The sequence below is a fragment of the Lacerta agilis genome, chromosome 6, assembly GCF_009819535.1.
Source record: "Lacerta agilis isolate rLacAgi1 chromosome 6, rLacAgi1.pri, whole genome shotgun sequence".
In the NCBI taxonomy this organism is placed as follows: domain Eukaryota; kingdom Metazoa; phylum Chordata; class Lepidosauria; order Squamata; family Lacertidae; genus Lacerta; species Lacerta agilis.
Window position 1 is genome coordinate 73,940,540 of NC_046317.1, and position 15,156 is coordinate 73,955,695.

The window sequence follows — 15,156 nt, forward strand, 5'->3', positions numbered from 1 at the left end:
AATGAGGCACTGCCCCACCAAACTCAATATGCTATTTACCAGCCCCTCTTCCTAAAATTACTTAATTGATGGGACATATTTTTTTATAATACAGTTGTACTTTGGAAGTCGAATGGAATCTGTTCTGGAAGTCCAAATGTTCAGAAACCAAAGCACGGCTTCTGATTGGCTGCAGGAAGTTCCTGCAGCCAATCAGAAGCCACAGAATCCCTGTCGGATGTTCAAGTTCCAAAGAACGTTTGCGAACCAGAACACTCACTTCTGGGTTTGTGGCGTTCAGGAGCCAAAACGTCCGAGTACCAAGGCGTTCAGGATCCAAGGTACGACTGTACTGCCTTTGGAACTGTTCACAGTCTCTCATGGCTGTGCCATCGTGATATGGTGTGCTGTTGTAGCGGTTCAAGTGTTGAACCAGGACCTGGGAGGCCAGAGTTTGAATTCCCTGCTCAGCCAGGAAGGATCTTGAGCCAGTCACCATCTTTCAGCCTCACAGAGTTGTTGTGAGGATAAATTGAGGACAGATGGGACCAGACATACCACCTTCAGTTCCTTGGGGGAAAGGTGAGATGTAATGCAATAAATAAATAACCTTTCTCTGATTTCCCTAAGTAGACAATCTGGAAGATACTAAGCAAGATATCTGATTTTTACAGTGCAGACCAGATGTGTTGCAGATGCCATAAATATTCACTGGCACTTAGCAAACACCAGCAGGGATGCTTCAGAGCCAAGAAATAGATTTTGCTGTTGTTGTTTCTTCTTGGCCTAGAAATTAAATTCCAATAGGTTTGTTGAGAGGGTGACCTTGCTCATATTTAACATGTGTTTCATGAGAAACTGAGCTCTTGCAAGCAACACCGCTGTGATCTAACATCTCTTGCGGACATTATATTTTAGTTTACTTTAGTCTGGGTGTTTTTTAGGAACACTTCATAAAGAAAGAAAAAAACACCACATTGGTATCTACCCTTCAAAGAGGCAGAGTTGACGGACACTTTTCTTTTCTTTCCCCCCAGATCATAAAATCCCCTCCACACCATAGATTTAAACCTCTTGGCTCCCCACAGAGAATCCTGGGAACTGTACTTTGCCGCAAACAGAGAGCTAAGGTTCCCAATACCCTTAAACTACATTTCCCAAGATTCTCTGGGGGAAGCCATGTGCTTCAAACGCCTGGTTGTGGATGTGGACTAAGCCTCACGGTGCTGAACGAGTATGAATGGAGCTCGTCCTGCTCATAGCTTACAGCTCTGTGTTGAATTCAAGCGGTGCTGCAGCAATTCCCTGATCTCTGCTGACTTTGTTCAGACCTGATGATACAGCACATATTGGTTTGACTACTGCTGCCCGGGGCAGATTCACCCATCTGTATAAAGTTCAGAGGAGGAGTCAAGTACTGCTTCCAAAGGCCGCCTGAGCTAATTTTATTAAAATCATTAACATGCTGCCATAACAAGTCCATCATTAATTGTAATGACTAGGAGGCAAAGGTCATAGAAGAAGAGAAATTGGATATCCCTTTGAGGGGGGAAAAAGGAAAATTGCTGGTCCCCAAGAGGCAGCTGATTGAGTCCATTTTGTCCTCCAGGCTCAGTTGTATGACGGGTGCAGGCAAAACGTCCCAGGTTCGATAGAAGGAATATAGTGTGCTGCTTATTAGTATTTTGTGTGAAGAGGAGCAGCCCCTTCTCTGCTGTAGCATCAAAAGCCTCTCTGTTGACTGGATTACTTGTCCTTTCCAAAGTGCAAAGGAACATGCTGATAATAAGAATAATTTATTATTTATACCCCACCCAACTGGCTGGGTTTCCCCCACGGAATATTAAAAACTCGATAAAACGTCAAACATTAAAAACTTCCTTAAACAGGGCTGCCTTCAGATGTCTTCTAAAAGTCAGATAGTTGTTGATTTCCTTGGCATCTGATGGGAGGGAGGGCGCCACTACCGAGAAGGCCCTCTGCCTGGTTCCTTGCAACCTCACTTCCCGCAATGGGGGTGGAGACACTCCTTCAGGTATACTGGGCCAAGGTCGTTTAGGGCAGGGGTCGGCAAGGTTTACCGGCCATGGGCCAGATCAATCCAATGGATATCGTCTGTGAGCCGGACATGCGCAGTGCGATGCCGGAAATCACGTCTGCACATGTCTGCGGTGCCAGAAATTGCTTCTGCACATGCCCAGATGCCCCAAATCGTGCCTGCGCAGAAGTGATTTTCGGTGTCTGGACATGTGCAGATGTGGTTTCTCGTATCTGCGCATGCACAGATGCCATTTCCAGCACCACTCATGGAGCGGTAAAACGGTCTTTGTGGGCCGCATCTGGCCCATGGGCCAGAGGTTGCCAACCTCTGGTTTAGGGCTTTAAAGGTCAGCACCAACACTTTCTTAGCACCTTCTTGATAGGATGCACCTTGATAGGGTAGGTTTGCATGTGTATTGATCAAAACAGGGGTCGGTTGCACAGCTCTGGAAACAGCATAGCAAGGGGTTTGATGGTGTGTGCCTCAGTTTGTGCACGCAGTGCAACTGCCATGTAGTTGCATTGCAGTTATTCAGTCCTCCTTTGAGAAGAACCATAGCTCAGTGGTGGAGCACATGCTTCACTTGCAGATAGTCCCAGGTCCAGCCCCCAGCATCACTTCACATAGTGCCAGGAGAAACTCATGTCTGAGTTTGACAGTGAAACCATCTTCCTTGGAAGGTGTTGGACTCTCTTTCCTTGGGGGTTTCTAAGCAGAGGTTGGGTGGCCATCTGTCATGGATGCTTTAGTTGAGATTCCTGCATTGCAGGAATCCCTTGGGATCGTTTCCAACTCTACAGCTCTATGATCGTGGAATCAGTGGCACTTACCTCTGTGTAAACATGCCATAGGATTGGGCTGCACACAACACTTTGCTCTTTAAAGGTTTGTGATCACTGTTACTATTAAGGTAGCAGCCGCAAACGATGAAAAGCATAATGGAAATAATTATAATGAACGAACAATAAACTTTGCGACGGACTTCCTTGCGGAATGTTTGTTCAAAGGCCACATTCAGAAGCATTTCCCTCAAATAAATTATAACACATTTGAAACATATACAGGAAGATGTGGATCACAAGTAACAGGCTTGTGATAAAATCTGTTTGAATCAGAAGCTGATATATTTCACATACTGAAATAACCAAAAAGGATAAAAATAAAACATGCTTCGGCTCAAATTCAGTGGTTAATTTATATGAGAAGTGCTAGAAGCCTCAATCTTTGATCAGACACTGCCCTCCTCCCTTAATCCTAGAGAGATGTAGACCTGCTGCGGTTGTTGGAGAATTAAAGTCACTCTGCACATGTGGCATTTTTGCTGTGGCTTCTGCAGGGTTTCATTCGGTCCTTGATGCTGCTTAACATCTATATGGGAGCAACCATTAAGGGATTTAGAGCAAGGTTCATTGGGATGTAAACAACAGCCAGCATTGCTTTATCATCTGAATCAGGTGTGCCTGTGTGGGTGTGCCTAGACCAGTGATGGGTGAATTAGCACATGCATTGGGGTGTGTGTGTCCTCTTTTGTTGTGTTGCTTTTGGTGAGGGGAATGGCCATTGGAGGAGAATTCAGACGCCATAAACGCCTCCTTCCTTAGCACTCTGCCTCAGAACAAGATTTTGTTACAGAGACTCCCTTCTCATTTAGCGTTTCCATTAGGGCACAGCATTTGCAGCAAGACTGTTCACCACTGTCAGTAGGTGTCCTCTGGACTAGTCAGGCCATGCTTCCCTCGTATGACCTCCCCAGCTTTTCAGCCATCTTTCCTGGGAAGCTGCACCACATTAATGTCAAGCGTAATTATAAAATTTCTGGCACTGTCACATGCATCGCCGCAGGGAACACATACCAGATCGGTAAAATGGTTCACTGCCTCCTAAAATCGGTTTCTCGGAAACGAATCTGTACTCAGAGTCAAACATTCGCTAATGCTGTGCCTCTGCTCGGTGCAACATCTTCTCCTGCAATCGCTAACGAATAGCTTCCAATATGCTAATTTAACTGCCCATATATCACTTACATTTTTGTCGAGAAGTCAGTACAGGGTTGTACTGATGTTTTGTGCCCAGAACTACTCTGCTTGTAATGTGGGCTAGCCATCCACCCACCCACTCCCCATGCCGAGATTGTTTTCTCCTTCCATCCACACGAATAGGTCAAATGCCGAAGCTCTGTGCTCTCCATCTCTTTCTATAGAAGTCTGTGTCATTACAGAGAAAGGCATTATCTGTACCAAGAAGGGCAAGCATGCATTCGCACCATGTCTGCTGTGCAGTGTGCCTGCAAGTACTTTATGTTAGCTTTATAGATTAGTTGCTGTAAACCCACAAACCTTTGCATGCAATAATTAATAGGTGTCAAAACCCCATTCAGTTAGAAGTCGCCTAATAATGGGCTGACATCATCCATAATGGGACATCCATTTTTGCGGTCACATTGACATATGAGGCTACCTTGCATTGTTCTGTTGAGCTCAGTATTATCTATCCCAGCCTTCCACAATCTCCAAATGCCTTGGACTACAGCTCCCACTGGCCCAGCTGTCAGGGATGATGAGAATTGTAGCCCAATGATAATATCTGGAGGCCACAAGTTGGCAATGGCTGGTGTCCATAGAATGGCAGCAGCTGTGGGAGTTTGAATTGCACCCCCCCAAGTGAAATTCGCTTTTCACAGGTGGGCATAGGTGAGCATAACAAGGAGGGCAGGGCTAACTGGAAAGCCACCAGGGTTTTCACTTGAGTATGCTCTCTGGCCTTATAAAAGCGCCCAGCTCCTTGCCCTGGCACTGCAGTCTGTGGAAATGTGAAGAACTGAGGCAGTATAGTTGTAAGAAATGAAAATGTCACTTTTTTTCCATAAAAGGCCAAAAGGTTACAACAGCTAAGTAACCACCGACTCGCTTAGAAGCTTATCTTTAGCAGGGCTTGTGGCTAGAGAGCCCGGAAACTGTCTTGCAGTTGAAATGTGGTTTATCTATACGCTTCAGCAGACATAGAACCCGTGTTCGCCTAGGGTGGTCGGGATGTGGCATTATCACTTGAGTCAATGTGTCAAAAAGTAGGAGCATGGACCAAATAAGGATGAAAATAATCAGAAGTAGGTGGTGGGTAAATTCAGAATAATGGGAGATGTCAACAAAGGTGGAGATTTTAGTATTTTAATTAGGTGATCATGATAGGCTGTGAATCCTGCATGTACCCAGCCAATGGGGAAACGGGAGGGAACCTGCGCTCGGGTATAGGGGATATAAGCTTGTGTTTTGCTAAATTTGGGTGTGCTTGCTTTCAGACACCCGCTTCTTGCAAGAATGTATGTAATCAATAAACTCTTTGCTGCTTCACCAATTTTGTTCAGATTCTATTTTAAGGGTCCCAGGACCCAGAGTCTTGGGACCTGTGTTTTATACCTAACAGTAGTGTAATGGTTAGAGTGTTGGACTGTGACCTGGGAGACTTCAAATCCCCACTCAGCCATGAAGCTCATTGGGTGACCTTGGGCCAGTCACCATCACTTAGCCCAAACTACCTCACAGGGTTGTTGTGAGGACAAAATAGGGAGGAGGCAAACCATGTACACCACCTTGAGTTCCTTGGAAGATAAAGGTGCTTTATAAATGTAAAAAATAAAATAGATAAAAATATTGGAAAAATGGGAAGAGGCATAATGGTCTGATTGATATGTACAGTTGGCCAGGAACATCTGAGACATCAGGATTCCGCATTTTTATTGAGATATCCAAATTCACATCACTTTAGAAGCATTGCAGTTTCTGATCGGTGTACCATGATCTCATTGGTGGCCTAATCAGGAAATTAAATTCTTCAGAATAATAATAACAATAAACTCCTTCAAATTTCTGGAAGGAGGGAGGACGTTAGCATTGGAAATATGCCAGAAATTAGCAGAGGGTCAGAAAGAGACCAAAGTGAAATTATATGAAATACAACAAGGAAGTAAATCAAGATGCACCTCAACAGATTTAACACTTCCTACTGTATAATTTTCACTTCTGAACAGGGTCCATTCAGCTTCACAATGAATTTTTAATTGTGAGAGGGAATTTCTGCTTTTCATCTACTATTTTCACTTCTGAACAGGATCCATTCAGCTTCACAATGAATTTTTAATTGTGAGAGGGAATTTCTGCTTTCATCTACTGTGATTTCCATTGAGTATAAATACAGTACGGCTAGTCTGTTTAGCTCTAGATTCCCTCCCAGATGTAATAGCCTCAGGAGAGAGAGACTGCACATCAGCAAAAAATTAATTGCATGCCATTCGGACCCCCAGGCAAAAGAGTTTCAGTTTTTCCTTCTGTATTTGGGTGGGGGGAGACGCTTGATACAGGAAAATGACACCATTTCCCCATGTTGATTTATCATGACGATAATTGTTTTGTCTGTGATGATCTGTAACTACACTAAGCACACATCCCTTGCGGTTATGGGAAGAAACTGAAAGCGCGTCAAGCCAGTTTGAAAACCAGCGAGACTGGAACTCATGCAGAAATAGCTCTTCATTTCACGCATATTTCCAGTTAGCTTAAGACTGTATATTTAGCAAGTCTCGAAACAATGAATTACAGTAACCAATTTATTTTGCAGCTTGAACTTCAATGGAGTTCACCTGGCAGCCACTGGGCAGTTCAGCGATTTCCTGGGTAGCATGGGGCCTGCGCAGTTTGTGGGTCGCCAAACATTGGCTACTACCTCCATGGGTAAGCAACAGAAAACCATTGTTTTTTATGAATGTGTTTTTGTGTTTTTTGAATCGTGCTATCAATGCACATGATGCTTTGCCAAGAGGTGGTTTGCCAGGTTGCCCTAGCCTAAGGGGCTTACAAATTTATAAGCGGACAGAATGACACAACAGAGAAAGGGGAAATAAATGAGGGTGCTTAGATTTGACCTCTTTATTGTGCATTCATCCTGATGCACAATAGATTAGATCAGGGGTGTCAAACTCAAATTCATCGGGGGCCGCATCAGCAGTTTGGTCACCCTCAAAGGGCCGGTTGTATCTGTAGGACTATGTGTCCACTCTTTATTATCATAAATTATTGTCACTGCATTCAATTATTACTGTTTTTGTAATAATGTAAGTAATAACTAGCACTGAAAGCAGAAACATAGTCAGAATAATGGCAAGTAGATATTCAAATGTACAATTATTGTACAATTTATTGAAAAATGATTTTATTGAAAAAAAGCTTGCGAAGAAGAGGCGCCACAATCCGTTTCGCACAAGGCAGGAATCGGATCCAGTTTCTCCCTTTCCTCCCCCCCCCCTTTTTTTAAGAAAAAGAAGTGCTCCACGAAAGCTTGCATTTCTTTGAAATAAAAACGAGCGTGTCGGGGGAGCAGTGTATAAATAACAACAATAAAAGAAACGAAACCCCGAAAGCTTGGCCTCCGAAACAGGCGCGAAGATGAGGCCGCGTCGTGTCAATTGGGGGGGGAGGGGGAGAGAAGAAGGGAAAAAAACCCAGGAAGAAGAGGAAGAAGCGGCCGCGTCGGCAGAGTCTCTCGCGACATGAGCTGCCTGCCCACCGCTCCTCCCGGCCGCGTCTCGGGGCTTCCTTCCTCTCACCCGCCGAGAGCAGGCCCAGGCTGGGGCGGACCCCTCGGCGCCACCAGGCAGACCTCACGCCGCCCCAAAATGGCTGCTTCCCCCTCAGCCGCCGCATCCCGCCACGGAGAAGGCCCCTATGCCCCTCAGGGGTTGCCGCCGCCTTTCTCCCCACCCACAGGTGACCCTCTCTCCCCCACCGGCGCCGCCATTTTACTCACCGACCGAGCTCGCTGCCGCCTCCTCTGCCAGGCCTTCAACGCCAGGCCCCGTCACCTGCTCCGCCCCCTCCTCCCAGCGCCGCTCTCGCTCCCCCCACACACCCCCGCCGCCAGCCTCTCAAAGGCTGTGCCTCTCGCGAGAGCTCCGCCAAGCCGCCCTCAGCCAATCGCCTCCGAAAGGTCGCACGGATCATAGAGACAAGGAAGAAAGGGGGTCGGCACTCGGGGGAAAGAGGAAGGGACGGTCTATAGAGAAGGGGAGTCCTAGAACGGCCTAAAAATCGCTACCGGCTGAAGCTGTTTTTTAAAAAAAGCGAGAATAAAAGGTGAAGGCTGGCGGCTGGCGGCAGCTACACGGGCCACATGATGAGGGCCTTGTGTTTGACACCTGTGGATTAGATGAAGTTGGCTATTCAATGGGCATTCATTTGGATTTCTTTGTGGGGCACCAAAGCAAGTTGTAATCTCACACTTTGCAATGTATTTCCCCACTACTTTCCTTATTGCAAAAAAAGTCTGCTCATCTGGGGAAGCAGATGTGTTGCGCAAACCTCCCGATCAGCTATAATTGTCCAACTCGAGTTTGCTAGTTTGCTCGTCTGTGATTGAAGCACCCACTTCCTCTCATCCGAGTAGCTAAGAAAACACGGAGTTGCTTGTGTAAATCAGAATGTGTGAGATTCCCTTAAAGCAATGTATGGCCTGTATTTTGTGTGGACCTTAACATGTAAATGCATGGACATTAAAAATAAATCAAATTACTTGAGGGAAAGGTCTTGATAAAAACACAGATTGCTTTAAAACATCCAACAATATTTACATTATAACAAGATACTGTACCTGTATAGTAGAAGAGTGTGCAACATTTAAATAAAAAACCAAATTGTGATAGCTGTAATAAGCAAAAACAAGTTTCAAAATAAAAGTTTTCTGAGGCTTCTTAAAAAGTTAGCCTTTCTTTGGAAAGTCTTAGCCTAGTGATCCCTTTGAGCATGTTGGAAGGAAGAAAAGAGAAGAAGCTATAATGATGCGAGGCACTAAGGTATCAAAAGCCATTTGATTTTTTAAAAAAATCTGTGTCTAATATTTATACCGGGACGCAGGTGGCGCTGTGGGTTAAATCACAGAGCCTAGGGTTTGCCAATCAGAAGGTCGGCAGTTTAAATCCCCACGACGGGGTGAGCTCCTGTTGCTCGTCCCTGCTCCTGCCCACCTAGCAGTTTGAAAGCATGTCAAAGTGCAAGTAGATAAATAGGTACCACTCCAGCGGGAAGGTAGACAGCGTTTCCGTGCTCTGGTTCACCAGAAGCGGCTTAGTCATGCTGGCCACATGACCCAGAAGCTGTACGCTGGCTCCCTTGGCCATTAATGCGAGATGAGCGCTGCAACCCCAGAGTCGTCCACAACTGGACCTAATGGTCAGGGGTCCCTTTACCTTTTAATATTTATTCCCCTAAATTAGATAGGTCAGCAATAATCTCTCTCTCTCTCTCTCTCTCTCTCTCTCTCTCACACACACACACACACACCATTCTTGGAATTGTCTGCAGTCTAGTTTTATCTTCTACTCATTAGCATTTCAAATGCTGGACTTTAGGTCCTGCTGAGTTCCGTACCTCCATATAACTGCTTTCATGCTGCAGGAATATTTCTACTTGTTCATCTTGTCATATTTCCAAACACATACTGACCATACTAGTTTAACCACGTTCCTTCCCCTTAAGGTCATTCTTTACTCTTTCATGGATCAAAATTAAGCTGGTGAAATGCAGGTGAACAAATAACCAATTGTGTTGGAAAATTCTGATGCGAAAATCTCCGATCCTAGTACATAACTATCATGACTAGTAGTAGCTCTTGATGCTATCGTAGCACAGTTTTATTCCACCGTTTTAACCATACACTGTGTGAAGTACTTCCTTTTGCTTGTCCTGGAATTGGCTACCCTTCAGCTTATTTAGGGAAACAACAACAACAACCTCTAAGCTTTTCTCTGCAACATGCACAATATTATGTACCTTTATCATGTGTGTGTCCCACCACTGATATTGGCGCTCAAAACTTCTGAATGCAATCGTCTCCTGATGTCAAAAATAACGTTTCAAGAGAGCATTCGAGGAAGGGCACATAGTTTGGAAGTTGTCATGTTGAAAGGGTGAGTTGATTCAAAGGCTCTGGCAGTTAATATGCCTGGTGGACCACTTTGAGACAAGGAAGGCCAGTGCCACAATCCCATTCTAGTCAATGAGTTTTGTTGCCATATTTTATCCCCATCTTTCTTGCCTCTAGATAATCAACTTGTTGTAAGGGGATGCCTGACTTGTAGCAGGTGACAACTCTGCAGTCCTGAGTACTGCATCATTCTGCAGTCTCTAGTGTTTAAGAGAACTTAGAGCAGTGAGCAGTGGTTTATAGAGATCTTTTTGACACTCTTATATTTTTCCTTACTTTTCATTTTGTTTGCTGTCCAGGTGATGTGGAAATTGGGTTACAGGAGCGAAATGGACAATTAGAAGTGGACATCATTCAAGCCCGAGGACTGACTCCAAAGCCTGGCTCCAAAACCCTGCCAGGTACAGTCTTTCAGCCTCTTTGCCTCTCCCAAATCCTGGGTAATAGCTGGGCCATTGATAAAGGATGCTTGGTTTTTACAAGGGAATAACTGATAAGATTGTGAGAACTGGAAGGGGTGGGAAGGGTGGTGTGCTGTGTCCCATCTGAATTTTGCAAGCATTCCTTATGAGTTATCGCAAGGTTCTCACATTTCTGCAAGGTTCGGATAATTTTTAAGATGAGCAACCAGTTCTTTGCTCATCTCTAACTGGCTGCATACACACCATTCCCTGAAAGTGCATTTATAGCATGTGGCTCAACACACACACACACACACACACACCCAATGCTGAGAACTGTAGTTTGTGGGGTGGCTGCTTCAAACAGCAGATGCTGGGATGTGCATTGAGAATGGGGTAGTATTGGCAGCCCATCCAGGGATTCTCCTCTTCTGGAAGTAGGGATGGGGGAGATATTTCATTCGGTTTGCATTTATCAAATTTGCACTTTCCAAAATAATGTGAGAACCGAAACAAAGCCATCCTCCAAAATTTGCATTTACCTGAATTTTGTAGTGCACTTCTTCATCCAGTGTTTACAAAAACGCATTATAGTACATAAAAGCGTGGATAAAAATGAATGCGTTGATACAAATAACATACCAAAAATTGCATTGTATTAGGAGAAATTCCTTGCAAAAATGTGTTCATTAGTCAAAACCGCATATAAAATTGTGCCTAATTAGGAAAAACTTGAACTAAAATTCTGAAGAATTTTCACGAGGTTTTTCTAAAAGAAAACCTGCAAATCGCTGCAGAGATGTGGAGTGCTGAATTTAAGACTGGGAAAAATGAGAAACTAAGAGAACCAAAATAGATACATCCTTTCATCCTTAGTGGGAGGACAGAGCTCTGTGTAGCAAACAACCCACCTTGCTCCCACTAAGCAAATCTGTTCTCAGGTGTGAAGGAGGATAGCATCCCATCACCAGTGTTGAGGCAAGATTTAACTTCCTGTCCAATCAACTTCTGTATGTGGAATGGGAGTTGCACCATGCTGTCCTGCACTTCTCAGGCAGCAAAAAGTCCTGATGTGATCCTGAATAGATACTTGCTGCATATGTGGGATGGTGGCTAGAGATATAGAAAACCTCAGCATCACTCAGACACCAAGCAAGGCTTGAAAAGACCCTTTCCAACAATATGTCGGAAGCTTTTCTCTCAAAACAAACTTTTCTTTTTTAGTAGCTTCATCTGAGCAAATTGATGGTGGTTTTTGTGGGGGTCCCCTGTACTTAACACGGCAATGCAACCTTTTACCCTGTGTTATTCTTCCAGCTGCTTACATCAAGGCCTACCTACTAGAAAATGGGGTGTGCATTGCAAAGAAAAAGACCAAAGTGGCTCGCAAGTCCTTAGATCCGCTGTACAACCAAGTGTTACTTTTCCCAGAGAGTCCACAAGGCAAAGTACTGCAGGTAAGATGGACCTGTCTGACACCTCCTGGCAGATCTCACAGCTAGGGTTAGGGTGGTCTGTGTGGTCAACCAGGATGTAGCATTCGTAGGGAGGCACCGCACAGGGAGAGGAATTTGTTTGTGCTTTGGATGAGTTGCCATTCCGCTGGAGAACTAAAGTGGCCATGTGTCCTACTTTGCAAATGACAGCTCTCTACTTGAAGGACTGTCCAGTCTAAAGAGGAAGAGCCGAGAAGGGAGAGCTGGAGGACCTTGTAACTGTCCATTAAGAGCAACCAGAGAGCAGAATGAGCAGACACAATGCTAGTTCTATAATAACAACAACAATAACAATAATTTATACCCCACTACTCTGGGCGACTCCCAACAGAATATTAAAAACACGATAAAACATCAAACATTAAAAACTCCCCTTCAGGTGTCTTCTAAAAGTCCGATAGTTGTTTATTTCCTTGACATCTGGTGGGAGGGCGTTCCACAGGGCAGGCACCGCTACCAAGAAGGCCCTCTGCCAGGTTCCCTGTAACCTCACTTCTCGCAGTGAGGGAGCCGCCAGAAGGCCCTCGGCGCTAGACCTCAGTGTCCGGGCTGAATGATGGGGGTGGAGACGCTCCTTCAGATATACTAGGCCGAGACCCATTGAAATTAATAACTTAAAGTAGATTACTTAAAATAGTTCTTTTAATTTCAGTGCCTCTACTCTGAGTATATTGCATGTATTTTATTTTTATTTTACAAATTAATAAAGTTTTGAAATAAGAAAAGGAAATACAGCGCAATTGGCTTGAATCTCCCGTGACCTTCACCTCAAGTCCTTCCTTGGTCTTCTTCAGTATCATTCAGATCATAAGCTGTGTCAACACTTTGCCAAGAGATAAATTCCACACCAGCCTCCCATCATTCGTGTGATATTGCTTGCGAACTAAACATGTTCCCACCCCTCTTGTTTCCAAGGTGATAGTCTGGGGAAACTACGGACGCATGGAACGCAAACACTTCATGGGAGTTGCCCGGGTTCTTCTGGAAGAACTTGATTTGTCAACTTTGGCAGTTGGCTGGTATAAGCTTTTCCCGACCTCGTCGATGGTGGATCCTGCTACTGCTCCACTCTTACGCCAATCCTCGCAGCTTTCCTTGGAGAGCACAGTAGGACCTTGTTGTGACAGGTCTTAATGGGCAAGGAAGTTCCAGGGGGACTGCTTCTGTTTTTAAAATCATGCTGTCAAGGTTTTGTTTGCCAGAGCGCTGTCCTCGGGCGCATTGCATCTTTGATCAGTCCTTGGAGGAACCTGAAGGTGAGGATAGCCAAGTAACCTTGGACAGGAACCAAGATGGAGGCCAATGACCTTTCTCCATCCAAGTAGAAAGAGCTGCAGGGCACAGGTCCTAATTATGAAATCACACACACACACACACACACACACACACACACACTTTTTCGTTTCCCTTTCTCCACAGTCATCCATGCACCCTTGCTTCAGATCAGTGTAAAACCTTGAAATGTTGCAGCACCTTTTTTAAAATCAGGGAAGATGTTTTTCTTCTTCTTAACGCTATTTTACAAATTGGGGAAAGAGAGAGAGAGAGAACTTTTAGAAAATTCTTAAGTATTCAAAAGCAAACATCTGACCTAAAAGAAAACAGCAGTTTCAGGGAAACTTTGTGGGTTTTATAAACTTTCCCCACCCCCTTTAAGGCATGGGGAGGGGTGGGAGGAACTGCAGCTACTTCTTTAGAACAAGTTCCACAGTTCTGTTTGATGTACAAACGCCGCTGTATTTTTTACACTGTGCCAAATTACCAGCAGTGTCTTCTACTACAGGACTTAGGCCAACAGTACTGCTGACGCATTTTTGTTGGAAGAACAAGAAAACACACTTTGGTCACACCAGTCGGTTCTAACGCAGAGTGCATAGCAAGCCAATTAGCTGGAATGTTGCACAGAGAATGTTGCTGAATGCAAACTGGAAATCTCCCAGAGATACTTGCTAGTCCATTGTTAGATATGAACATTGCAAAACACACACACACACCATACCTTACCTCAGCTTTTGCTGTGCTATCCCCCTGTTGTGTTTTTGCTTCCATAACGCTAGTCATGCTTTTGGGATTTTTAGTGCATATCTGGTGACGTGCCACTTTCCTCTGGAACAGGAATCAGTTTGAGGTAGCAATACTTTCTTCTGCCGTTGCAAATGAAATGGCAACATAAAAAGTCTGCACATTAAAAAAAAGAGGTGGGGTGATGAGAAGATGGAGTTCTGTTTGTCATGCAGGAGATTATTAAACCCTGCGCTTAGAGAAAAATGAAGTGTTGCATTCAGACAGCTGTATTAATACCCAAGTGGTTTGAGACAACATGGAAAACTCGAGTACAGAAGGCAGTTAAGGACTTCTCTAAGGGTGTTTTCACAAGTGACACTAAAAGCGCCTTTCGACCTCTTGCATGGTTTGTGTGCACGTGTGAATGACTGCAATGCACTTTTGAATGAGTGTGAGGAGGAGATTAATGTTGGCATTTGAACTTCCACATGGCTTTTTGTGTGTATGTGTCTGCCTGCCTGTATATACCTATGTGTGGATGTTCTGAGTGGATGTTCTCTACTCATAATGCATTGTTGACCCTCCATCCACCATTCTTATTGCCACAAAGCTCTATACATTCCAGGTTCAGCAAGCAAGGGCGTGTCTTCTGCTGTACTAGGAGCGCTTATTGGTAGTCAACAGAAGTCTTGCTTTTGAACAGAGTTAAATGTGATTCAGCTGGAGGGTTGACACCGGCATGAAACGAAAAGGTGGAGTTTCCGAGTCACTTGTGAAACTGACCTGGTCACTGCAAATAGGCTTTGTGGATTGTTTTATAATGAACAAAAAATAAATAAAATAAAAGGTAAATATTTTATGTTCGCCAATAAAAAGATAGCTATAATATATATACATATATATATATATATATTCTGCATACAGCTAAGACGACAGCAGATTGTCAACAGAGTCACCTTCAGTAGAGTAGGTTAATGGTTTACCAGATAAAGCAATTGCACAAATGAAGCAAAGTTTTTTACCTGGTCACAGCCATGTCTGGAGGCTTTTGTTTAGAGAGTAATTTTAGGAAGTAGGCCAATATGCTTTATCTGTATTTAGATCTACCTTTTGTACATTGCTAGGTGTTTTGTTTCTGTTCTCATTTCTAATGAAGATTTAATGATTGCTATCTCAAATCTGTTTTCCTATTAGGGTGTCAAGAGCTGATTTTGCTCCACGGTTTCTGGTGCCAAGGTCCCATGTTAGCATTTAGGAACCATCTCAA

The 15,156-nt window shown here is 44.3% G+C and overlaps 1 protein-coding gene and 1 long non-coding RNA gene across 3 annotated transcripts in view; one reads left to right on the top strand and one right to left on the bottom strand.

Moving 5' to 3' along the window:
* The window catches only part of RIMS4 (regulating synaptic membrane exocytosis 4), an 89,664-nt gene extending 75,772 nt beyond the window's left edge, over positions 1–13,892 (top strand). For both annotated transcript variants that reach the window (XM_033153439.1, XM_033153440.1), the window contains exons 3-6: positions 6,632–6,744; positions 10,288–10,389; positions 11,707–11,846; positions 12,801–13,892. In XM_033153439.1, the coding sequence (XP_033009330.1) occupies positions 6,632–6,744; positions 10,288–10,389; positions 11,707–11,846; positions 12,801–13,019 (574 nt within the window). In that variant the 3' untranslated portion in view covers positions 13,020–13,892. The remainder of the gene's footprint in view (positions 1–6,631; positions 6,745–10,287; positions 10,390–11,706; positions 11,847–12,800) is intronic.
* Positions 13,366–14,210, bottom strand: LOC117048949. The gene is made up of 2 exons (XR_004426896.1): positions 13,890–14,210; positions 13,366–13,399 (listed from the first exon to the last, which is right to left on the bottom strand). It is a non-coding gene; the product is annotated as an uncharacterized LOC117048949 (long non-coding RNA).
* Between the last annotated feature and the right edge of the window lie 946 nt (positions 14,211–15,156).